Source organism: Acomys russatus, chromosome 3, assembly GCF_903995435.1.
Source record: "Acomys russatus chromosome 3, mAcoRus1.1, whole genome shotgun sequence".
In the NCBI taxonomy this organism is placed as follows: domain Eukaryota; kingdom Metazoa; phylum Chordata; class Mammalia; order Rodentia; family Muridae; genus Acomys; species Acomys russatus.
Genome location: NC_067139.1, coordinates 19,871,305 through 19,896,966, shown reverse-complemented (window position 1 = coordinate 19,896,966; position 25,662 = coordinate 19,871,305). Strand labels below are relative to the sequence as shown.

Genomic DNA, 25,662 nt, shown 5'->3' with positions numbered 1-25,662 from the left:
ATTTTTTAAAAATGCTATTATGAACAGCATGTCCAGTGTACCCCACAGGCCAAGACTGTACCAAGGCTGATGCCCTTTAGGAAGCTGATCAGCTTAGATCACTAACACTGAACCATATAGAGACTGCAGAGATGAGCTACCAAAGACGGGCAGACAAGAAACAGACTCACATCAACACAGGGAAAGCACAACAGGAAGCAGACTGGGATGCAGTAAACATAATTCCTGGGGAAAAGGAAACTAACTTATCTGGAGACATGAGCTGCCAACCTCTCATCCTGCGTGCTCCATCCTGAGAATTGCTGACACGATCTTGTCTCACTGCGCGTGCTGTCATTGCTGCTATAAATCCTTACCACGGGGTACAGCTGTTGTTTTTATGTCTGTGGGTTGGGACAGTCTCGAAGGGACAATACTGACTCTATTTCCTATTACCCTTATAAGGACTGCAAGAGAAATAGATATGCAAACAATAATTGTTTAACAACAGAAACTAATAATGAATGGATTTACAAAGGTTCCCAAGAATCCATTTCACATTTCAACAAGGAGGCAAGGAAATTATATGTCAGAGTTCTCTAAAGGAAAAGAACTGGTAGAAGGAAAATGTATGTTAGAGAGTATTTATTGCAGTGGCTTATAGACTAATGTCTGGCAGTCCAGCAATCACCATCTCCTGATAGAAATCCAGTAGTTGTTCAGCCTATGAGGCCGGATGTCTTAGCTGGTCTTGATTCTATGTTGAAATCTAGAGGTAGGTTCTCACTCCAGTGAAGAAGTACCTCAGTAACAGGATATATGAGCTTACCAGGGAGAGTGAGGGCAAGCAGGCATAATGAGAAAGCTTCCTCTTTCCATGTCCTTTCATGTGTGGCCCAGATTTAGGGTGAGCCATCCCACCTCAAATGATCCAATCAAGGAAATCTCTCACAGGTGTTTCCAGCTGCTTAGGTTTTTAGTCTATTCTAGATGTAGTCAAGGTGACCACCACAATTAGCGATAGGAGAAGCAGAATTTGTGTTTTAAGTTATTTTCCACCACAAACATTCCTTCCTGCCTTCATCTATGTAAACCTCACAAGGGTTCAATGAATGATAAATTCCTTCCTAGCACAATCATAGACAGCCCTCATCTCCAGTGATAGCTTTAGATGTTTGTATCCCACATCCTATATGAATAGACAGAAGCAGCCTGGGTCATCCCCGTGGGAAACTGTAGTAGTGGGACACAATGCAATACTGTCCTAAAGACATCAGCAGTCAGGGCAGGAGGTAAGTCAAATCATCAGGAGAAGTTAGTATGACAAACTGGTTTTGTGTTCTTATACATGACTTCAAATGTAAGCAGTAAGCCCTGCACAGCCCGCCTTTTATAATACCATCTCTCCTTCCACTGCTTTAGTCTCCCTCTCTTTAAGATACTTACATTTCATGCACATAACTGGGCAACAACTTGATTGTTGATAAATGGCTCTAACCATTAGCAAAATTCTGGATATTGCAATATGGGCAATTAATCTTTACTGTACTGTTACTGTGGGTCAAATTTTTCCCTAAACACTTTCATGCATTACCTCAACTGGTTTTGATATAGGGACTTTACAGATGGCATCCTGGGGTCCACTACAACTACAAGAAAATCAAGGACCACAGAACATGAGCCAGGTGTATTCAGCTGTTGCAGATAAGACCTTTAACAATCAGGCTGAATTTTTAGGCCCCCTAGGGCAACTCAGGACATTTATTTACTCTGAAGCTCTAATTTCTAACCTTCATCCCTAGGTCAGTTTTACTTAACTTTGAAAGGTGTCTATGAGGCATTCGTCCCTGTGCAGAGAGTCCCTGCAGACAGAGGAGCCGTCAAGCAAAGCCAGGGGAAACCTGAACAAATACTTGGGTTTCCCTGACTTCAAGTCATTTGTGTCATCATCAATTTTTGAGGTTAGATATCTATATGGAATACTCATGGGCTTTGTTAATAGTAACATTACTGAGATACAGTTACTGCCTTAAGATACGACAATTGTTTAGGTAGCTTTCCAGGAACTGGAAGACTTTGGGCTACTTGAAACATGCTGAAACATCCATGCAGGTCTGCATAGTTGTCTGATGAGTGACCGTAGATTTAAAGACTCAAGATTCCACTTTCAGAAAAACCAAGCAGCATCATTCCCTGCATATGTATCCTTTGAAGAGCCACAGGCACACCCGTTGATGGGCAGCAGGTAGATCTGTACACCATGCTTTTAAGCCCCTTTCCCTTTCTGGACTATCTACTTTGTGATCACATAAATACTCTATAACCCTATTTTCACATAACGATATTAGAGATCCTTACATCTGGCATCTTGGGAACAAACGTTTTCTTTTTCAAAATTATTCACTTTAATAACTGACTAGCAGAGAAAGTAGGCCTCACTCAGTAACAAGAATAAGACGAGAGACCAGGCATCCAGCCTCTTACATGCTACTTTCTGTCTTCTGTCCCACCCCATCATGGCCTGGTACCACGCCTTTAATCATCATCTGTCCAAATGTATTAGTCACCAAGAACGATTTCCTCTTGTGTACCCTGAGGCAGAAGGCTCTGCATCCAACCTAAGCCAAAACTGCCTTCTAAGACTACAGTGCAAATGCCCTTCTTCCAGGGCCAAAATGTAGAGAGAGAGGAACACTGTGGAGGACACTGAGCAGGTGACAGTCCACACCAGTCCCTCTCTGTTTGGTGCTTCACTGCCTAATTTCTCAACTTCCACTAAGAAAATGAGACTCCACGATATATGCCTACATACATATACATATTTATTTGGGATTTGGGACTGCCTCATGTATCATAGGCTGGTGCTGGACTCACTACGTAGCTGAAGAAGTCCTTGATCCTTCTTCTCCTACGTCCTGAAGGTTACAGGCCTACATCACCACGCTCAGTTTTATGCTGGGGGTCAAATGCAGCACTTTATGCATAATAGGGAAGCTTTGTCCAACCAGGCTACATCCATAGCCCTCAAAAAATGCTTTTATAATTAAATTCAGATAGTGATACTTTAAAAACACACAGCTCTGAAACCAAGTCTAAATGGTATGATTTTTTATTAGGCAATGAGCCCCCCGAAAAGAGTTGCAAAGAACTTTCTCAAGTTTAGTTAGAAATCAATCAGTTACCATGTCTTTACACATTCCCTCATTTGACGGCAATACACAGTGAGGAGCCACGAGGCAACATGGGCCTATGTGGTCTCAGTTTGTGCTCTAGTATAATTATAAAATCTCTCCTGAATTCTGGCTACTAAACTGAATGCAATAAGAACAAAAGAGGATCATATATTAGCTTTATTCTTGAAGCTGGGAAGACAAACGGCACTCATGTGACATATGACATATCTAAATGCCTTTGGAGGAATTACAATGCCAACACACACACACACACACACACACACACACACACACACACACACACACACATACACACACACACCGCCCCTAAGGAGTACAGATTCCTAAGATCCAAATCTAGCTGCCCAGAGCTGCCACAGCAGATCTCCAAAGTTAAGACTCATTTGCAAAATGAGGAGTGACAAGTAGAACATCAGAGATGGTCTTGTGAGCTTTCTCAGAGAGGCAGTGACACTGCCCTTGGTGACACAGCTGCAGATGACTATGCAAATGAGATCACATGAGAATAGAGGGGTCCTCTAGGAAACCTCTAAGTCCAGTATAACTTTTTTTCTTACCAGAATTGACAAGCTGCTGTTCCATCACTCCACAGCCAAGGACTTCAAGCCATTCTCCATGGAAATTGATCTCCATCTCAAAAGAAGGATGCGTAAAGGGAAAGTAGCAGTCCACCCAGCGGACCTCGAGCCCTGCAGAGACCCAGAGGAAAGGCATATTGAGTCATAGGGCGGTATACCCTCACTTGTGGTCATGTTTGCCCTTTACCTTACAACCTCAATTGCAACATTCTGAATCTAACAAACAGCTAACAAGCTAATATGGGGCAAGACAAAAATCTGCAAACTTTTAAAGAAAAACTAGACATGTCTTTTCAAAAAACAAACAAAAAAAATCACGTGCCATGTCAGGACCCTGAAATCAGTCCACGACCAGGAAAAAGTGGGTGATTGTGTTCGTTTCTATAAGTGACAGTGGCATGTCAGGGTTAAAGAAACTAAACTTTCACAAGACTGCCCTCCAAATCTATATATAAAAATCCTGAGATGTCCTAAGTTCAACTACAAAGGCCTAAGGATGGTTATGCAGAGAGAACAGAGTGTGAACCAATTGTGCAGGGGGCTCCCTTTCTGGGCAGATGTTGACACTGCTGACTTGAAATCCAGCATGCTGACGCCAGCTCAGTGTCCTCACTAAGCCAATGCACATATAACCATTCTGAGCTGTTGAAATGACTAATCCAGAGCAGCAAACTACTCCCTACAGAAAGCCCTCTAATCCTAAACTCTTTTTGTCTAGCATAATATTGTCCTTCTACTCTATAGGCCTTCCTCAAACTTGGTCATCAAAAAATGCCCTTCTATCTGGCCCAGAGCCCTATTTCCACAAGCTCCCTAGTCCCGCTGCTGGGAGTCTGAGGGCTTACTGTAGAAACTGGTCTGTTCTCTGGCTAACATCTGCAGTGCATCAACAAACCCTTGTCTTCAGAGATCCATAGTCTCTGAGTTGTTTGCACAAACCTCAATACCTAGCTGAGAAAAATGGGACCAACTTTTCCTCTCTTAGAAGTACATGTTGACAGTTTTATAAATTAACAGCTAACAGCAAGTTAATCAAACAAAGTCTTTCAAATTTAACAAATTATTTTAAAATATCAATTTTCCTACAGTGAATGGCAAATATATCTAAATATTAAAAAACAAAAAGCAATACCTACAAAACGTCAGAATTGATCTTCAATACACAATACACAATACACAATATGGTACTTTTGAGCAATGATCTCATTATTTAGCAAAAGAAAAAGATTAATGAACTCAAACACTGATGCCTGAGAAGAGCAGTGGTGACCTGTAAGCAGATGAGAAGTCACCTACAGGAACACAGAAGATACACAGTCATTAGAGTTCCTATCCCTCCCTAGGACAGTCCTGTCATCTTCCTCTTTCTGACAACTCCAACAGAAACCATTCCCCTGTGAATTAAAGACATTCTTAATTTTTTGCTCAAGACTATCTGGCTTTGAATCCTGGAAGTGCTAGTGAGTGTTTCCACTTCCTGAGCACTCACTGTAACTCTACAGTCATGTTTCACAGAGAAAGAAGACCCAAACAGAGAGAGCTACCAAACTCACACAACTAGGGCAGGCGACTGAGGCAAACCCAGTCTGCTCTACTCTAAATCCCTAAGCATGATCATCAATGAACTCAAGCTAAAAGCCTGAAGTGATGGCATGGGACCACATGTAATCCCGGCATTTAGGAGGCAAAGGTTGGAGAACTGTCCACAAGTTTGATTGATAGATAGATAGGTAGATAGATAGATAGATAGATAGATAGATAGATAGATAGACAGACAGACAGACAGACATAGATATTCTGAAAGACGTTATACTACACATGAATAAAGTACAGAATCTAACAGATATTGACAGATGTATACACATGTGACTCTGTAACCACATTCAAGTTAGAGGCAGACAGGAATACAGACACACCCCTGTAATCACAGATTATCTAGGAGACTGAAACAGGAAGATATCAAGTTTAAAGACAGTATGGACAACTTAGCAAGATCCTGTTTTAAAATAACTTTTTAAAAACTTCCTGGGGATGTAGCTCGCTGGTAGAGTGTTTAACTAGTATATGAGTTCCCTGGGCCCAAACCTAGTACTGTAAAATAATAGCAGTAATAAAATATCTTATACCCTAGATCCCCATATTCATAACAATATTTTCCATCACTTTGATGGCACTGGCATCCCCTAGGATTTTAAAAGCATTACAGCATACACAATGCTGTTGTCATGGTCAGTCTTAAGACTTTCTATACTGCTGCATGTAGCAACACTCATTTCTAGTGCTGCAGCGATCCAGCCATCTCTTTCTGATGCACTAGGAAAGCCTCGCTGCTGTGGGAGACTGGCAAAATGTCTACAGGTCATCTGTTGAAGCCAGAACAGATGAGGAGAAGTTGCATGTGCCAGCAATTGCTGATCTGCAGCTGCACTCAAAGAAGAGCTGCATAAGCCTGTGCACTTGCCCATGTGTAAGCCCCACAATCCCCTAGAAACATTTCTTGTAAAAGCACAAGAGACCATCCTGCTAGCAAGAAGAAGTGTGTGAGGCCTCCAGACAGAAAGCTGTCAATGGGTAGACAAGAAGAAAACAAAAAACATTTTATGGCCCTTGTAACTCCTGACAGATAGGCATAGGTCATATAATGAAAGCAGTTAATGAAAACAACATAGGCATGAATGGCCTTTTATAGTTGGATTGAATTCTACCAAAAATGCCACTCCAGATTTACATCATAATCATTACCATATAATTATTACCTAAGTGCCTTTAACATATTAAGAGGATTCTACACAAATCAATTTTATTCTGTGACCTTTAAAAAAAAACTGTTTGAGCAGGATAACTAAAGTTCCATTTATATGGCTGGCAATGCAAAGTACAGATCTCCCCTCAAAAGGAAAAGAGAAGAGTTTATTTTTAGGGTAAATACAAATGACCATGACCCAGAAACACAGATCCAGATAAGCTCAAATTCCATGTTCTAATGTGAACATACTTTCATGACTATTTTTATAATTACATAACCAAAGAAAGTCCTGCATCAAGATACTTTTCAAGTAAAGTAGTGGAAACATCAAAGTGCGGAAATCTCCACTATAGGCTTCAGACTCTAGAGAATGACACTCGGGGTTTGGTGGAAACCTGTGGTCTGTGAAGTTAATACCTCTCAAAACGGTTTGTCGTGACAGTCAAAGGAAGCTATATGAGACCCACAGGTGGACACTGTGGCTATTAAAGGTGGTGGAGATAATCCAACGTACTTTGACTCTGGATTGCAATTCTAACTCTCCATGTTCAAGGGCTTCTGATCAGCCTTGCAGAGCCTTTAGCATAGGTATGCCTGTACTCTAGGGACATCAGTTAGCACTCAAAATAATAACAATGTCTCCTCTGTAGAGGCTCAGAGGAGAAAGGGCCTCATGGAGACAGGGGTGTGGGTGTGGTGGCAGGGATTTGGCTGCACTGGGGGCGGGGATTAGTGCCATCACAGCAAAGGAAGGAGGCCTGAGATCTCTTGCCTCCAGGACTCCTATTAGTACAAGGCTTCAGGTTTTTATCATTTCTTCTATAACTATAAAGGGAAATTTTCTGTTTGGATTGAATTTTTCTGAAATAGTGAACAAATCTGTATGGCTTTTTTGGGCACTTTACATCTTACCTACCTCTTTTAAGGCTTAAGACCCTGGCCACCATGATCTTCAGTTTCTTTTCCTCAATCACCCTACAGGTGTCATTTTCAGCAGAAATGAAGGAAACTGCTGCATTCCTGCCTAGAGCAAAGCACACCTGGGCAGGAAATCCAACCAAAGCTTTCCAAAGCCCACAGGCACAAATGCTAGTGATCTCTATAACAGAGCCTGTAGGGCACAATAGACTTCAGAAGACACAGGTGGGCCACAGGTACGCCTACTGACCAGGAAGTTTTGGATGCAGGCACTGCCTCAGATCCTCTACTGACATGCAGAGCATTCTGAGCCCCCACACCATCCATGTCCTCTGCTCCACCAAGTCTAAGCACTTTCTTTGTTGCTACTTTACCCTCCTTTGCATAAGCAGCCAAAGGGCCAGATCTGCCAAACCCCACTTTTAAGCAGACTGTGGCTCAATTTCAAACCTAAGTAGTGATTATAACAATGTAAATTATATTAGTGAATGATAATATTGGCAAAATGCCATATTTTCTTATATATTTGAGTAATTTGAACTTATTACTTTGACTTGTGAACAATAGTTATTTTTAAACACTGCTAACAGAATCACTATAGAAAACTTAAGACATTAGCACTATTTTCTTCTTGGTTTTTGTCACACACTTTCAAGATTATTTCTTAAGTAATTTATTAGGTACTTTGGTATTAACACCAAAATATATACCTTTTTCTTTGCTTTTATTAATGACCTCAAAACTCACGTATCAACTCCAATTTTACAAGCACATTGGCATGCTTTCTATATTAACAATATAATATTAAGAACTAGCTGAAAGTACAGCTTATTTCACATGTCAAGTATCAGATGTAAAATTACATATTTGGGGCTAGGCATGTCCAAATCACAAAGATCTGATAGTACCAATCTCACTGGGGTACTCAAAGGAAATTATGGTGATATAGCTACTGAAAAATCATGCCCGGGTTTTTTCTCTTTCATCTGTCTTTTCTCTTGGCACAGAGGCATGGTAACTTACATTTATAAATAACGCACAGGTATTTTCAAATCAGCTTCAGAGCACTATGCATAAAGGCTGTCGTCCAAAAACACACCCCTGAACTTTCAGGCTAGGGTTGACTAGAGAAAGACCATTTCATCAGAAAGGCAGACTTGAGTTCAAGCCTCCAATTTCAAAGATAAATTAATTCACCCTTGTGGGTCCAGCTGCTGTATCTCCATGTTGTGTGAAGACAACTGTTACAGGCAGAGGTTTTGAGGAAAGACACAACGGGAAGCCTAGTTCTCTCAGGAGACAAGTGCCTCAGATTAGGTATAGACACAGACTACAAGGAGTGGGGGCTGCAGAGTTAAAAGAACCCTTGAGGTGGGTACATATGGAACTGTGAACAGAAACTCCTTGTGGCCAGTGACATGAGCCAATGGAAAAAGGACCATAAGAACTCCACTTTTTATCACCTCTGAGAGGCTACATTACCTATCCTACTGCTCCAGAAGACAAGGGACCAGGAAAGGCTACACCACAATGCACCCAGGCAGCAGCCTCCCAACTGCTACATTCTCAGCAAGACCAACTGGAGAAGCAGTGTTGGGGTGGGTGGGGAACTTTCCACCTTCCTTTGCTAGGATTTCTAGCACTTTGACAGGCACACGTATCAGGATGGTGGTCTTTCCATTCTATCGGCCTCTCACCTTCACAACAGATCCCATACTTAATAAATAACCACATTCAACCTCCCTGAGTAAAAGACTAAACCGAGTCTCCTGCTAGCTCCTAGACCCATCATAGTTAAGATGGGACTCTGCCATGAGAACTCCTTCCACAGGAAGTAGAATCTAAATGTGAAAGGCTGCCTAAACTAAGCATATAACAAGGGTTTCCCACATCCTTCCAAGGCCACCCTCAACTGGAGCAAATAATTTTTAAAGCTGACTACAGGCATGCTATTAATCCCTGTGTGTGGCATTAAATTTCCAATCGGTCTTTGCTCGGGTGGTACCAGGTATAACTAGTGAAATGCAGTAATGTAAAGCAGTGGCACTGGCTGCATTCTGAATAGCATGAAGCAAGCATCCACCATAGTAAAAGAAGGTGGAGCAAACAAGACAGAGGGCACACTCTGGCTGGAAGTAAGCATCTAGAAAAATGGCACTGGATTGGTGAAATGGCTCAGCAGGTAGGAAAACTGGCCACCAAGCTGAAGGCCTGAGTTTGATCCTCAGGAACCCTGTAATGGACAGAGGTAACATTCCTTCAAGCTGTCCTCTGACATACACAAATGCACTGTGGCACACATATATACTTCCAAAGAAATAAATGTAATAGGAATATTTTTTTAATTGGCAGTATTCTAGAAAACCAGAGTAGCCAGGGAAATAACTCAGCCCCACTGGCAAAGGCACCTGGCAGTTCATCTCCCCTATTTCCCAGGATCCCATAGTCCTTGAGCAGAGTGTGCAATAATGACCATGAAGGCCATGCTTCTCAGACATCTCAGCAGTGTTCTACTTCAACAATTTTCTTTCTTTCTTTCTTTCTTTCTTTCTTTCTTTCTTTCTTTCTTTTTTTATAATCTTTTCTTGGTTAGATAATACACTGGCAGGGTTCAGAATCAAAATGTTCTAAAAGGATAAATACAACTACATACCAGGCCTTCAGTTAGGAGCCTCCTCACATCCCTCCCTCTGTCCCTTTTGCTCTCCTGAACCCTTACAGTAAACTTATAACTTCCATTAATTGTCAGGTATAAGCAAATACAAATATCCATTTCAATTTTCCGTCTTTTCTTGGGTAAAAACAGAATCCTCACCACACCATCCTTCACCATGGTGTCTTCATGCTGGAGGCATGAAGCAGAATACTCACTCATTTCCTGCCTCATTCCTCCAAAGTACTACACAAGGCAAGTCCACAGAAGCTCCTGACTGATACGTACTTACTGCATAGACAGTATTTTGTTATTCAAAGCAATGCTACAACAAAACACGCTCCTGGGCCCAAGAAAAAGGGTGTCAACAACTGGAATAAGTATTGCTGAGTAGTCCTCTTTAGATGTTATGTAATGTTTTACATTAACATTATCTCAATGCTTTTCACAGAAGCCAAGAATTGTAACTAGTGAGTGGCAGTGTCAAATTGGAGTTCCGGCCCCAGATGATGATCCACAGAACTGCTGATAAGATTTTTTTTTAAAAAAATTTAAAAAGGTAAAAGGGTTCAGTCTGAGTCCCCTGAGGCAAGTGATACAGCCAGTGTGAAGAGGACCCTCAGGTTCCTGCTGCCTCCTTGGCCACTTGCTCTCTGCATGCAGCCCTTGTCTTTCCCCTAGCAAGAAAGAGTGTCTTCCAGAATTAGCAACTGGGTTACTAGTGGTTATGAGGAAGAGGAGGCATGTTTACTCTCCGAAGCATCCTTATGGGAATATGAGTGTGACTTCCATTCCCAAAGCAATAAAAACCCATCCCCACCTAGGGCCTCGCAAACCTGCCAATGCCCCCATTGTAGCGATGCAGCATACGTCCTACATCCTTCACATCCACCCAGCCACTCGCCAGGGAGTCCAATACTGAAGACGGCTAAGGGGATCAAGCATTCCTACCACAAAGCCAAGGCAAACCACCACCATGGCATGAAGTCCGTTGGTGTAGATCTCTCCGAGCATGCACCAGATGTTAGTGCTGTGTCAGCCACAGTAATCCTTCTGCTAATACATGTACAGAATATCGGAGAAATATAAAGGCTAGCAACTCCCCACCACTGGTGATGTGCAGGTGATCCCACAGCTGTTGGTCTATGTTTAAGGGAATTGCCCTGGGAGCCCTCTTCATAGCATTCCTCTAGATTAAGACTAGGATCTCCAAGAGAGATTCACATCTCCAACTCACCATGAAGAGAGAAATGGCCACCAGCACTTTAAATAGTGAATATGTAGTCAGAGGTGCTGGGAATAGTGACTCATACTCCATGGCTGCTTATTACACAGCAGAAGGAAGAGCCTAATAGTACCCTACTCTGAGGCAAGCGTGGGTCCTTTGAGTCCAGTACTCCTCCACAATGCAGGCTAAAAGAAAATTAACCTCACTCCAGAATGATCGCAAAGAGTACAGGTGGGCAGCCTAGCTGCCAATAGCTATCACAGAGCCATCACATCCCAGCTCCACTGTGTTTCTACCTCACCATCTTGATGTCTTAACTCATCTAAGTGACAGTTTAGTAAGGGAAGCACGCAGAGGGCACAGCATAGGGCCTGGCCACTGGTAGCACTGAAAGCAATGGTAATAAAGCCCCATTGTCATCCTTATAGACGATGAAAAGGACACTTCTAAACTGTGTGTCCCCAAGGCAAATGGCATTTGTTGTCCAGTTCGTACATATCAGGCACCGTGTACACATCTCACATGCCTTCTCTCACTGCTATACTATAGAAGGCTAGCACCTCCAAACACAGCAACTATTATGTCCCTTTCACAGGTGAAGGAAACAGGGCTTACACTGCTATGAAGTTAAGTTTCCAGACCAAGACCAGCACCAAGTACATTAGACTGCAGCCTCCCATGCTGCCTTCCACCTCCACAAAAACAAAACAACAAGAAAAAGACATTAGCTCAGCACCCATCCAAATGGCACTTATAAGACCATTTTGTGGGTCCTTTTAATAACTATCAAAAAAGAATAACAGATAAAACAAAAATGAGGAAGGGGAGACATAGGCTAATCTTAGAGACAAGAGAAACAACTCTGAGGGCCAGAAACAGAAGAGAAATGAGGCGCAGTGAGAGGCCAGAACAAGCTCTGCAGCTGTAGTTCCACAGCCAGGAAGCGTTCTGAGCTCGGCCTCTGCAGAGGACATACTGATAGCTTGGGACTGAGGTGTGCTAAAAGCTTCCTCAGAGGCGACAACAAGATGAATTCTATGGTGGTGTGTAAAAGATGAAAAAAAAAAAAAAAAAAAAAAAAAAAACTACCACCCAAATACAGCCGGGGGCTGTGGCTCTGAGGAGCAGTAGGTTTAGACATGGCAAGAGCCTGGATTCCCTTCCTGTCTACATCAGTGGGTCAACAGGTTCTTAAATCCTGCTCTAGATCGCTGTAATGAAAACATGTAAGCCTATGTCAACCATTGTTAAGGGATTGCTTAGAGAATAATAGCAAAAAAAAGCATTTTCCTTAGGGAATAATGCCAAGAAGAAAACATCTGTACATGTAAGTACAGAAGCAACTTTTTGAACAAATAGTTTGACCCACACAAGTTGAATACACAGGATCCATGGAAAGGCAGGGCAAACATGCACATAATAATGTCATTAAAAACAATAGATACCAGGGAAACCAGGACGCTTGTCTCTGAGAGTGAGAATTCCTCTCCAGGAAGAAAGCAGGAACAGAACAGCAATCTCTGAGTTACGGAGACAAAGCTAGAAGTCTAGACAACTTGGGAAGACTGAGGTGCATAGGACAGAATGTAGAGGGAAGGAGAGACACAGATTGACAAGCTCCATGGATCAGCAAAGCATCACCCTCAGTGTAATGCAAACTACTGTGTGAACCCTGAATAAGCCATCTGCAGCCAGGAAGAGAACCACACAAAGGATTATGGAGAATGATGCTTCCACAGGACCAAGAATGGTGCCAGGCCCCAGGAGCCAAATGCCCTGGTTAACTGTCTGACATAGTACTCAACAGGTCCTGCATCAGTAATGGGGTAAAACAATCACATTCTAAACACTATGCCAGTCTTAACAAAAAAAAGAATGAAAAGAAGATCATAAATGGATCTGAGTGTGTTTGAATAATCCCAAAACAAGCTTCTGGGCACTGGTTAGATACACAATTACCCAGTGCATACAAGGTGAAATAAGCAATGCTAGTATCACATAAATAATCACCTGGCATTCAAACAAGAAAAATGTAGGTACAGAAAACTCAATAGCAACTTACCAAAAACTGACAGGTGACAGAAGCAGACAACAAAGACACTAAAATAAATATTCTAGTGATATCCAGTATGTACAAGAAGCTAAAGCACAGACTGGATATGTTATGTAGATACTGGAAAGATATTTAAGAAGATTCTCATCACATCATGCATGTGCTAAAAAAAAAAAAACATACAGGACAGAATTATTAGCAAAGTTGACCTTGTGGAAGAAAGAAGAGGTGCATTTGAAGGCATGGCAACTTGACATATACAACTTAAGACAGAAGGAACAAAACAGGCAAAGATAATGAACAGAAGGAGGAATTCCAAAGGATAAAGTACTTATAACTAGATCCCGGAAAGAGAGGAAGTGATAGAAATATCTGAATCTGCAATCTGAATCCCATGACGACAATGCAAGGCAAGTCACATCTCCATTGCATAGCAATCCTAGGCCTTGGAGAGGCTAAACACATTGGATGGTTTTACTGTAAAATACATCCTGTTGTGGATTACAACAAGCTACAATGAGCACAGTTGAGTGAACACTGCTTAATGCAAAGAATGATTTGTTACTTTACTATCTAGGAGTATTCTGAAAACAATTGTCATGGTATAGATGAGAAATGCATCATCACAGACCAGCAGTTCTCAACCTGTGAGTTGTTACCCTTTGGGGAGCACATATCAGATATCCTGTATATTAGATATTTACATTACAACTCATGGGAGTATCAAAATTACAGTTATGAAGTAGCAACATAAAAAATTTTATGGTTGAGGGTCACCATAACTTGAGGAACTGTATTCAAGGCTCATGGCAATAGGAAGGCTGAGAACCACTGCCATAGATTCATGTATCCAAACACCTGGTGCCCAGTTGGGAGCATTATTGAGGGAAGTTAGGAATCTTTAAAAGGGTCAGCCTTGCTGGAGAACATACATCACTGAGGGCAGTCTTTGAATGTTCATAGCCTCACGCAGCTTCCTGTTCCTTTTCCCTGCTTCCTGTGTGCAGCTGAGATGTGATCTCTCAGCTTCCTGCTCCTGCCACCGTTCCTCCCTGCCATTATGGACATCTAGCCCTGTTGAATCATAAGTCGAAATAAACTCTTTCTTGAGCTGCTTTGGCCAGACTATTTTAACAGAACAATATAAAAAGTAAGAAAACAACCTTCTCCAAATTGGACCATAACAGTCAGCAGAAAACAGCAGGTTTAAAGTCTATTAATGTGAAATGATTAAAGTATTTTACACTGAATTCAATTTTATGAACAAAGTAGAACACTTAGGGACCTAGTAGCCTCCATCACTTTTACTGCCTTTACACTAATAGGGATTTATGAATAGAGAAAACAAGACAAAATGTTCAAGGCATGTTGCCTTTATTACCATTACCTCACAGTCTCACCCTGGACTGGGTCACTGTTCACAGAACAGAGCCCTAGAAGGTTTCAGCTGAATGGGACTATACATTGATTCCTATGCAGTTCTAACTGGCAAGCAGGTTATCTGAGAGGGATCAGCACCGATGGAAGGGCAATATGGTAGGAGGAAGTTAAAGCTAAGAGGAAGAACAGGACACTGTCAGCCTTGCACTTACAGAGGGAGAAAGAGCCATCAGACAGCATCGTTGAAGACACTCCTGCCAGACTCAGGCTCTGGACATGGGGTCTCCTGGCAGTTAATGTTGTCTCCTGAGGAGCTGCTGGCTGGAAGCTCTTTGTACATCAGGAAGGGCATCACTAGGTATGTGTTTCAAAGACCAGCACCAGCAGCGAGAGGCATGCTCTGTGTGGGGACTCCCAGGTCAGCAGGAGAGCAGCACAGCCCCTCTCTCCCTCAACTTACTGATCTAAACTGCACCATGAGAGCGAGCGATGCTCTACTGGGAAATATCAGTGCATGTTAGACAGTGCTCTGGGGAAAAAAGCTGCAAACACTGAAGGATTCGAATAGAAATTAAAATTCTAGGAATCTTAAATCCCTATCTTAGATGCTATAAAAGAAATGATCATCATGCAGGGTTCAAAATATACAGAAAGCAGTCGTGATGTGGAAAATAACGATGAATTCCATGAGCATAAACATAATCTAAAGCATTATTTTATTTCTTTCTAATTCTAAAATAATGACCGCTCTTAGGATACTGGTACAATTGAAATGTTAGCAAGAAATAATAAACCACATTTGGAGACTGAAAAAAGCTGAACTTAAAGCTGCTGTAATAACAACAAACTGCCACCAGGACAGGATGTGTTCTAATTTTTAATATTTCTTTTCAAGTACAAAGGAATCCGATGATAGTAAGTGAGGAGTCTAGGCCATGCAAACAGATATAAAAAGAGTCTTGAGAAGTATGTCTGAGGCTGACAAACTGTGCCCATTAATTAAATGTAGAAAGAAATAAGTTTGGGTTTTTATGTGTCCTTTGGTACCCAAAGTGTAATTGAATATGATGTAGCAAATAGAGGCTTTGCAACAAGCTAGCCCAGGACAAGAGGGAGGGGTAAAAGCCAGAGGGTAGGATGGAGAGAAAGGCCTGCTTCTGCTAGATTACCTGACTTTTTTTACATCATAGATTTCATTGTCTCAATCTCAGAAATAATATTAAATGACTAATAATAGCTCTCATTTACACACACACACACACACACACACACACACACACACACACAGACACACACATACACACACAGAGTTCACTCTCCTTTTACTCTTACCGGAAAGGTTCTTACCTATGTGGCCCTTGGTAGATATTATCCTGCTGTCTCAGCTGCCCAAATTCAAGAATTACTAGACTGTGGGTTATTGAAATGGTTTATTTTTACCCTTTCAAAACAGCTAGCCTCTATATTAGGTTCAGAAGGCAGAATGCCTGGGCTATAGCTATCAGCAGGATCTTCATGTGTGCTTAAGTTCAGGGTGGGATCAGGGTGAAAAGGACAATTCCCACGGCCAAGATTCAGTGTCCTGTTGACGGCAGCAACCCTCTCGGTGCCTGCTGCCATCACTCTGGCTGTCCTCTGGTCTCAATGACACTCAGATGTATGGTACTGAGGAACGTTACCAGCATTTTCCAGGCTCTTTTCAGACTTCAGTTTAGATGAACTCTATCTATTCTCCAAGAAGGCAATTATTATTGTTTATTGTTATTATTATAACTGTTATTGTTGTTGTTATAGTTTAATTAGACTATACACCTCTGCAAAGCATATATTACAACCAAAAGTGAATTTGAAGATGTATAAAGACAACAATACTGATCAGACACGGTGACTAAAGTCTTTACTATCAGGGCTCAGGAGGCAGAGGCAGGCAGATCTTTAAGTCAGAGGCTAGCCTGAACTACACAATGAGTTTTGGGGCCATCAGAAATACACAATGAGATCTAGTCTCAAAAACACTCAACTAAACAAAAATCCAGCAACACTGATCTGTTGTAAAATCTGAATTGAAAAAGTCCAGGTCCACAAGACTTTAAAAATCAACAAGTACATCCTGATTATAAGACACAACCTCACTGCTATTTCAAAATTGAAAACTCCTAACCTTAGGCATCAGTATGTGCCCCGTGTTAAGGAAAGCATCACAGTCAAAACAAAACAAGTATACGGTAGAAGCAGTCTTTAATAATGAAATTTCACCTCAGTGTACAGTTTGAAAGATATGCAAACACAAACACTAAAAATACTAATACAAGGGCGCGTACAAGACCTGATTCCCAGAAATGAACATGCTTGGTCTCCATGGAGCACAAGACATTCATTCATTCATTTATTGAGAGCAGACGCCTGTCGCTGTGCTGGAGAAATGCTAAGACAACTTTTTAGAGTCAGCTCTGTCCTTCCAGGCAAATGGACCTGAGGATGAAGCTCAGGTTATTAGTAGGGACCCTGGGCACATTTATGTGCTGAGCCATTAGTCCGGAACAAAGATGTCTTTCAAAAACAAATGCCAGGTGTTGCACATGATGCAAAGCCATGCTGAGCACCAATGTGATGTCCAGGCTACAGTCTAGAAGGGGCATCCCATCCCATTAGCTGCCACAGAGACAAAGCAAATCTGATTGTCACTCTGATTATATTCCTCCATCCTCACAGCCACTCTGTATTCAGTGCCTTAATCTTGTACCTCTTCCTTAGTTTCCCCCCCACATTTGCATTGAATTTAATATTTTCAAATTATAAGATATTTTGCATGTTATAATTCACTTTATTTGTGAAACACATATTATTTCAAACTAAAAGTTAGATAGATTACTGAATCCTAAGATCAGGGTTTAAAAGGTAGAAAAGATACCTCTGTTGAAATCTAATTCTACTCAACATTCCACAGAGGGTACAGGATTTACTGCCAGTCACATTCCTTCCTCCTCTTTGCTTTCTGGCCCTGTGTTATAGCTGCAGCCACTGTTTTCAGTGCTCAGTGCGTGCCCTGCTAAGTCTCCATCATCCTCTGTTGGATCCCTTCACAGTTGCCCTCCTGAGTACAGGCTCTATTCTGGATGCGGTACCTCTCCTGAGAACTCACAGACAGTTAAAGCTGCCTTGGTAGAGGATAAATATGCATGACTCCTTGAAGACAGGAATTAGGTCTAGATTATTCCATACTGTAAAGTCTACAAACTAGCAGAAATCAAGTTCATGAAATCTCACAAACAGCTATTGCAATTGCTTACTTACAAAAATATCCAAAAAAAGAGCATTATGAGGAGGGCCATAAAAAATTAATACATAATCTGTCACAGGGGAAAATGCAGATGAAAGCCTGACATGTTGTATGAAGCTACTAGAGGCAGAGCATTTCTTCTTAACGTTGGGATCCCTTCTTCCCTGCCCTGCCTCTTAAATACTTGAACAATATAATCTATCTCCCAACATTTCAGTGTTAAGTAGATTATAGAATTGCTAAAATTACCGCAGTTAGCTGCCTGGCTAGCTCAGTCGGTAGAGCATGGGACTCTTAAAATTACCACAGTTCTTTTAATGCAGAAGTAAGGAGGGGCAAGCTGTAATGGAATTTTAACATCAACAACCTCAAACTGAAATCAGTTTCACATTATACCATTTAATATGAAATGCTTCAAATCTGGAGACAAACAGAAAATAGCAGCCATCTATGCACCCATTATTCTATTTTATCAAATCACAATATTTTGTCATACTTTACTTGAGACTTTTACAAAATAAAACATCATGAACACAGATGAAGGCAGTTTCCCATCCACTCCCATCACTATTCCTTACTGCCTAGAAAAGTATTAAGTCTGACACTGATGTACAAATTTATAATAATGAATGCTTTATAAATAAAGTATAGGGCTAGTTAATGGCTTCTTAGCTATTATATGAATTATGCATCTGGCGACATGGAAGTAAAGATACTCCTATAAGCCTTGTTGAAACAGAGCAGCAGAGCCTTAACTAAATTAAAAGAGTCATTTCCAACACACATTTGTGTCTATGGCTAGGTAGGGGAGTCTGGAGGAATGAACGCATAGAGGTGAACCAAGATCAGTGAGCTCCGGGATGCACTGGAGATGGTGACTGTGGCTCCCACAGCAGGAGGCAGCAACTGTATTGTGCTCCTTGGAGGAAGATTTGAAGACAAGAATATAAAGTGAGAGCCAAACTCTGAACAATATTATTCTTTTAATATTTCTGCTATTGACAGTACAGTAGTCAGTATATAAATGTATAATGATCCACACTGTAAAGAATCCTGTGCATGTGATCTCATAGTACAGAAACAAAACCAAGATATCAAGATAACCAGACACTTTGCACGGATAACGAGATAATCCATCACCACTGTTCCTTCTCTAGCTAATTCATCCTGACCCTCAAGTTGAAAGAACCAACATGTCCACAGGCTTCCTCCATCCACCTATAACTTAGACAAAACCAAATCAACAACAAAAAAACTTATACAATCAGCCTCAATGATCTGCTGCACCATGGTCAATAACTTTCGAGACACAAAGATAGCTAAGTACCTACCATCTCCAAAAAGATGTGTCACAAGCCTGGTCAGTACTTGTTTAAGGTCAAACTCCACAAGCTTCACAGCCTCCATGGTGTGTGTCTCTTGCTTATGAGCAGAGCGAAAACTTTCTTCAAAGAGTTGCAGGCTCTCTCCGTCCTTTACACCAGCAAATAACTGTAAACCAAAAGAAATAATGAAATATATAAAACAGGGTGGTGGCTATTCTCTACCAAACAGCATAGAAATTCTTGAGAAGAATATGTATTATCACAGTTACAATGTTGGGCTAAGAATTATATCTTAACAAAAAATATCAGAAATTAAATTTAAATTTAAAAATAATAAAATTTTATACTTAATGTGGACATTGAAATTTCTAGCACTTTGTACTAACTTTAAGCCAAGCTCTGAGCTACCCAGTGTTGAGGCTCCCTGGGGAATTACAAATGCCTCCAGGATCTTTGCTGATCTGTTTTACATTTGCCTGAATTTACAGTCATTTCCTTACAAGAGACATTATCCTCAGTTCTAATGGAAATGCCAAGCTTTAGACTCTCAAATAGTATCCCTAAGTGTCCCACAGGATCTTCCCAATGTGATCTAAGACTAAGTAAAAACGTACAGTTTAAGAATTAAATCCTATAAAGTCTATGAAGACAGGAAGCCTGCTAGAGTTCTAATACTCGATTTCTAAAACCCATTTCAGAGCTTTGCACATATCTCTGCCACGTATTATAAGTGAAATCATGGGCAAATTACATAATAGCTAAGTCTCAGCTCATGATACATGAGAGGAGATCATGCTAAATTCATACATTTTTATGGTAAGTACAGTGAAAATACAGAGTACATGGCAGACTACAACAACTAAACAAAATTTCCTCAGTATCATAATTAGCCACAGATGTCAGGAATCATATGCTACTTTCACAATAAAATAGAATATCAAGGCTAATGAGATGGCTTTGTCAGTAAATGCTTGCCACATAACCATGAGGACCTAAGCTCAATCCCTAGGAGCTACAGGAGAAGCCAGGCACAGTGATATGCACCCAGGAATCCAGCGCTGGGGAGGCAAAAGTAGGAAGCTCCCTAGAGATCACTGGGCAACCAAGCTAACCAAGGCAGTGAGCTCCAAGCTCAACACACATTGGAGAGTAAGACAGGAAGTCACTTGATAACCACCTCTGGCCTCTGTGTGCATACACACAGGTATACTTCACACACACACACACACACACACACACACACAAGCATATCCAACGTGTCATAGCAGATCAATTTTACCTATGAGGAGAATGGGTCAAGAAATAGAAATAATCAATTATTGTTTACACCTGAGTCCTGTGGGAGACAATGTTTTACAAAAGGGTTGTCAGTTCTAGTACTGTTACACTGGTTAGAACAATCCTTGAGCTGAGGAAAAAAAAAATGCCAAAGGCACAAAGAAAGCAATAAAGTAGTTAAGAATTACTAAAAAAAACACTCTACAAAGTAACATGAAACCAGTAAAACATGAGACAAACAGTCGCTGAGAATGTCTGCCTTCCCAGCACACTAAAGGCAAGGCTGAGCCTGTGAGTTTCAACTGAACATGCCAGCAAGACAAAAGTGCAAGCCAAGTAGTTGACCAAGCCAGAACATCTGCTGAACACTACAGATAGACTCATTCCCCAAACAAGGACCAGACTTGTGGAAATCTCCAGTCAGGTACTACACCTCCTGGGCAAAAGAGGAGCTCCAACTGTGACCAAAAACCAAAACACTCCTAAGCTGAGGTCTCCTCTAAATGCTAATGAAGTCTTTTCAGAAGATCCCACAACCCTGGGCCTTAAGTGTGAGTTGGATGAGTGCTGAAAATTACCCACTTTCTGTATAGTAAACAGAGTTCAGGACTAGGGCAGAGGGAAAGGCTGAGTTCTCCCACACTATTGCAAACAAGAAGATGCCCCACAGCCATGTTCACAGGCCAGCTCAGCCCAGAAAGCTCCCTCCTTGAGACTCTCTTCCCAGGTCATTCTAGACTGAGTGAAGCTGGTAACTAAACTAGCCACTGTACTTGTGCGATGTCCTTCTGGCATTTTTAGCAATTCAAAATAATCAACAAAAACGTTTTATAAACTGTAGGCAGTCTACATAGGTGAACACATTTCAAGTGTAAAAGACAATGCAGAAGACCTTCCTGAACTTGTAGGAAAAGGTTTTCAACATGCAAGACAGAAAGAAAGGGGGGGGGGGGTGCGGGGGACAGAGGAGAGAGAGGAGAGGGGAGAGAGCGGGGGAGCGCCAAGTACAAAGGAGCAAATGCTATGTTTCCTGCAGGATGCAGAAGGGACATGAAGACAGATGGCCCTCATGTACCTAAAAGTGAGTAAGTGAAGGGTAAAACAGACACTAGAGAATGGGCTGGCCCCAGGGAAGTGAGCAGAAACAAAGGACACGCAGGTGAGTGGGAATGGAGTGTGAAGGTGGGCAGGGCACAGACCGTGATGATTCTCTAAGTAAAACTTTTGTATAGTTCTGGATTCCAGAATCAAGTTAATGATATTTAATCCACTCAAAACATGTAAAAGAAAACTAACACAGAGGTGTGGAGCACCCCAAATGTGGTTTGATTTAAATGGCACAGTCACACCAATGGGAGTAAAGCACTGACTGCAGTGACTTTAAAAAATACTATATTAAGTCACTTTGTAAGCCTAGAAACGTAATTACAGAAAAAATATGGTACACAAGTCAGTCATTTTTTCGAGAAGAATATATGGTAACAATTCTGAAACCACTTTTAGTTCCTTCTATGGCTTATTGTGTTAAACGCATTATGGGCAAGAAGAACAAGACCCTAAATGGCAGTGGCAATGGAGATACCCAGGAGGAGCTGTGTGGTGCTGGCCTGAGACTGGAGGTATTGACAGAACTCAACACATGTACAGATACATGTCAATAGAAAAACAGATGTCCATAGATTTCCTAGCTGCGTCTGAGAAGATCAGGACAAAATGCTATTGCCCATAACAATAAGTACACCCAGGTCTGCATTTCTTAATACCATTCTTATAAAAGGAGAATTCCCTAGAAAAATAACTGATTCTGGACAAGTATACAAGAGACCACCACAGGGGTCACATGGCTAAATCTGGATCCAACACTATATAAATAAGTTGAGCATTGATGACACCACAGATATGGAAACAAATATCCAGGAAGCCATGAAGATATTAAATACTGAATAAATAAACACTTACAGGCAATAAAATTCTAGTGAATGCATTTAGAAAAAGAAAGTTTGCCAAAGCCACAGTAACTCAGATGATGACCAATGGATTCTGAAGTTGGTGGGGAAATGTGAAAAACAGGGTTTTACAGTTATAAAGTGGATTTCATAGGAAACTTCTTAATTATGTCAGTTAATTAGTAATGTTAATTAAATAAATATGTACTATCTTTCCCAAATAATTAGCTCTAGGGTAACCAAGAGCTGTAAGTATCAATACCCTGTCCTCCAAAGCAATGTACTGACAAAGACAGAAAATATTTTCCTTTCTTTCTTTTGTCAAAAATACATAACCCAAGTCTGATCATGAGACAATATGTGATAATGTCTAAGTCAGCAACATCACATGAAAGATTAGGAAAGAACTGTGAAGAGAGTCAGGGTCACTCTAAGCTAGTGGCTGTCAACCCATTGGAGGTTGAATGACCCTTTCACAGAGGTCACATATCAGGTAACCTGCATACCAAAGACTTCCATTACATCTCATAACAGCAGCAAAATTACAGTTATGAAGTAATAACAAAAATAATTTTATCTTTGGAGGTCACCCGAACATGAGGAACTATATTGAAGGGTCACAGTATTAGGAAGGTTGAGGACCGCTGCTTGAAATGAAAAAAGACTGAGGACTGTCATAGTTTAAGGAAGGTAAAGGGATATGAGCACTATATAGAGTGTCATTCTGGGTTGAATTGTACCTCAAGTGGGCAGAAAGGTTATAATTCAAGCAAATATGTCTACATGTTCTATTTAACAACTTAGAGCTGCATTGTTTCCCATATTGTTTTGTTTATTAATAAAGATTAATTTTGAAGAGCAGTTTTAAGTTGGGAGCAAGAGAGAAGGCAGAAGTATCAATATGTCACATGCCTCCAACACACACACACACACACACACACACACACACACACACACACTTCCTGGCTAACATACACTCACATACACTTCCTCTACCAACACCATCTCCACCAAAGGCTACACCTTATTTTGGCTGTACCCTGACGTATTGACAGTCTACCACAGTTCTTAGTGTGGATTAACTTTGCGCACCGCAGCAGAGTTTACACTAGCGATCACTACTGGAGCTGTGTGTTCTACGGGGTTTTCAGATGTACAATGAAATGTAGCCACTATTTAACACCATACAAAATAGTTTCAATGACTTAAATGTTACCTGTGCTCTGCCAGTTTGTGTGTCTCTCCTAAGTAACCCCTGGTATCCACTGAACTTTATACTTCAGTCTATAGTTTTATCTTTTCCAAAACATCATTACTAGAAGCGAGGACCCATATGCACTTAAATTTTCTGTCTTCTTTTGCCTTGGTAGCCCAAGTATGATTGTCTTATTATTTATATTTTTAGATTTGATTTTATAAACACTTTATACTCTCTATGCCTTAGGATTACAGTAGCTGAAACAACGGTACTGTTTTGCCATTCCTCCAACAGCACTGTCCAACAGTGTGAATCTGTGTTAGGTGATTTTAGGTGTGTGGACAGATACTGATCAGGAGAAAGCCTGATGACCTCAGTTGAGGGCGTTTTCAACCTCAAGACTCCCAGGAAGTGAATGTTTTTAATATTTTAAGCCCTGGGTTGTTTACAAATTCGTTTTGTAGAGATGCATATTGAGCACAGGGTGCATGCCTAATCTTACTTTTTTTTTTTTAATTTAAGACAAGGTCTCCCTCTAAGCCTAGGCTGGCTTCAAATAGGGCCAGCTCTAATACTTTCCACACTCCAGTTCTGAGCATTGGCCACCATGCCCAGGCTGGTTCTGAGTGAAATGTTTCCCAATTTGATCACTCAGAATTCCAACCTTCTATCAAAATGACTTGTGACTGTATTCAAAAACTAAATCTCTTAAACAATATTATTTGAACTGACAATATATCATCATAATACCTGATGATGGAACTGCTGGAGAGATGGCTCAGCACTTAAACACACTGGCTGCTCTTGCAGAGAAACATGGTTTGAGTGCAGCACCCACACAGTGGCTCACAACCAGCTATAAGTCCAGTCCCAGGGGATCTGACAGCCTCCCCTGGCCTCCATGAACACAAGGCAGGCATGTTGTACACAGAATACATGTGGGCAAAACACCACACATATAAAATAGAACTAAAAGAAAGACCATTTTAAATATTTCCAGCATGTTCACCATTAGGTAAATAGATGAAAGACAGACAAATAAACAAACCTTCCCAATGGATTTTTAAGCTTTGGAGGAGGGACACTATGTAGAGATTTAGGCTCAAGAACACTATTTTCCATTCAAAGCAAATAATTTAGTAACTACATTACATTAACAAGCAACACTAGTCTTTCTTTATAGAAAAGTTTATATGAAATAATGTTATTTAATTACTAGGATTATGTTGAGCCATAGCATAACCATTTACAATTCAAAATTCAAAAGAAACCCATAACAATAGAATATTTATCATCTCTATGTGGTGGGAGCACTCATAATTTTCCCTTTTTCTTGCTGTTTTTATGTATTTGCATATTTCCCAATAAATAAGATTATATGTGAAGTTAGAGATAATACAACAAATGTCATTTAAAGGACAAAAAAGACACATGGTGGGAGATACAGAGATCGTTCAGGGAGTAGAAAGCACTCTTTTGGGGGGAGAGGGAGGGATCCAGGTTTGGTCTCAAACACCCACACTATGGCTCCCATACCATCGTGACTCCAATACCAGGGAATCCAACACCTTGTGCTGACCTCCATGGGCACAGTACACAAGCATGGTATACACACACATGTGCAGGCAAACTGTCCCACATATAAAGTAAGTGAATCTAAAAGAGGAGTGAGGGCACGGAGGACTATGTAGCCCTCAGGACCGTGTACTGCAAACAGTACAAGGATCAGGCCTTATTGTTACAGCACACAATGTTTGCTGTTCAGTACAGAAACACAGAGTTGCTGCTTCTAGGGCTGGAACCACATCTGGAACAGCCAACTAGTGGGAAGTAAAGAGATGAGAACTCACATGAAGGGGAATGCTTCGTTAGTGGTAAAAAGGAGAAAGAATAGGTGCTCGTGGTC

The 25,662-nt window shown here is 41.0% G+C and overlaps 1 protein-coding gene across 9 annotated transcripts in view; it reads right to left on the bottom strand.

Moving 5' to 3' along the window:
* The window catches only part of Fars2 (phenylalanyl-tRNA synthetase 2, mitochondrial), a 406,536-nt gene that overhangs the window by 271,414 nt on the left and 109,460 nt on the right, over positions 1–25,662 (bottom strand). For all 9 annotated transcript variants that reach the window (XM_051170083.1, XM_051170062.1, XM_051170076.1 and 6 more), the window contains 2 exons: positions 19,341–19,500; positions 3,731–3,862 (listed from right to left, as the gene is read on the bottom strand). In XM_051170083.1, coding sequence (XP_051026040.1) covers positions 3,731–3,862; positions 19,341–19,500 — 292 coding nt within the window. The remainder of the gene's footprint in view (positions 1–3,730; positions 3,863–19,340; positions 19,501–25,662) is intronic.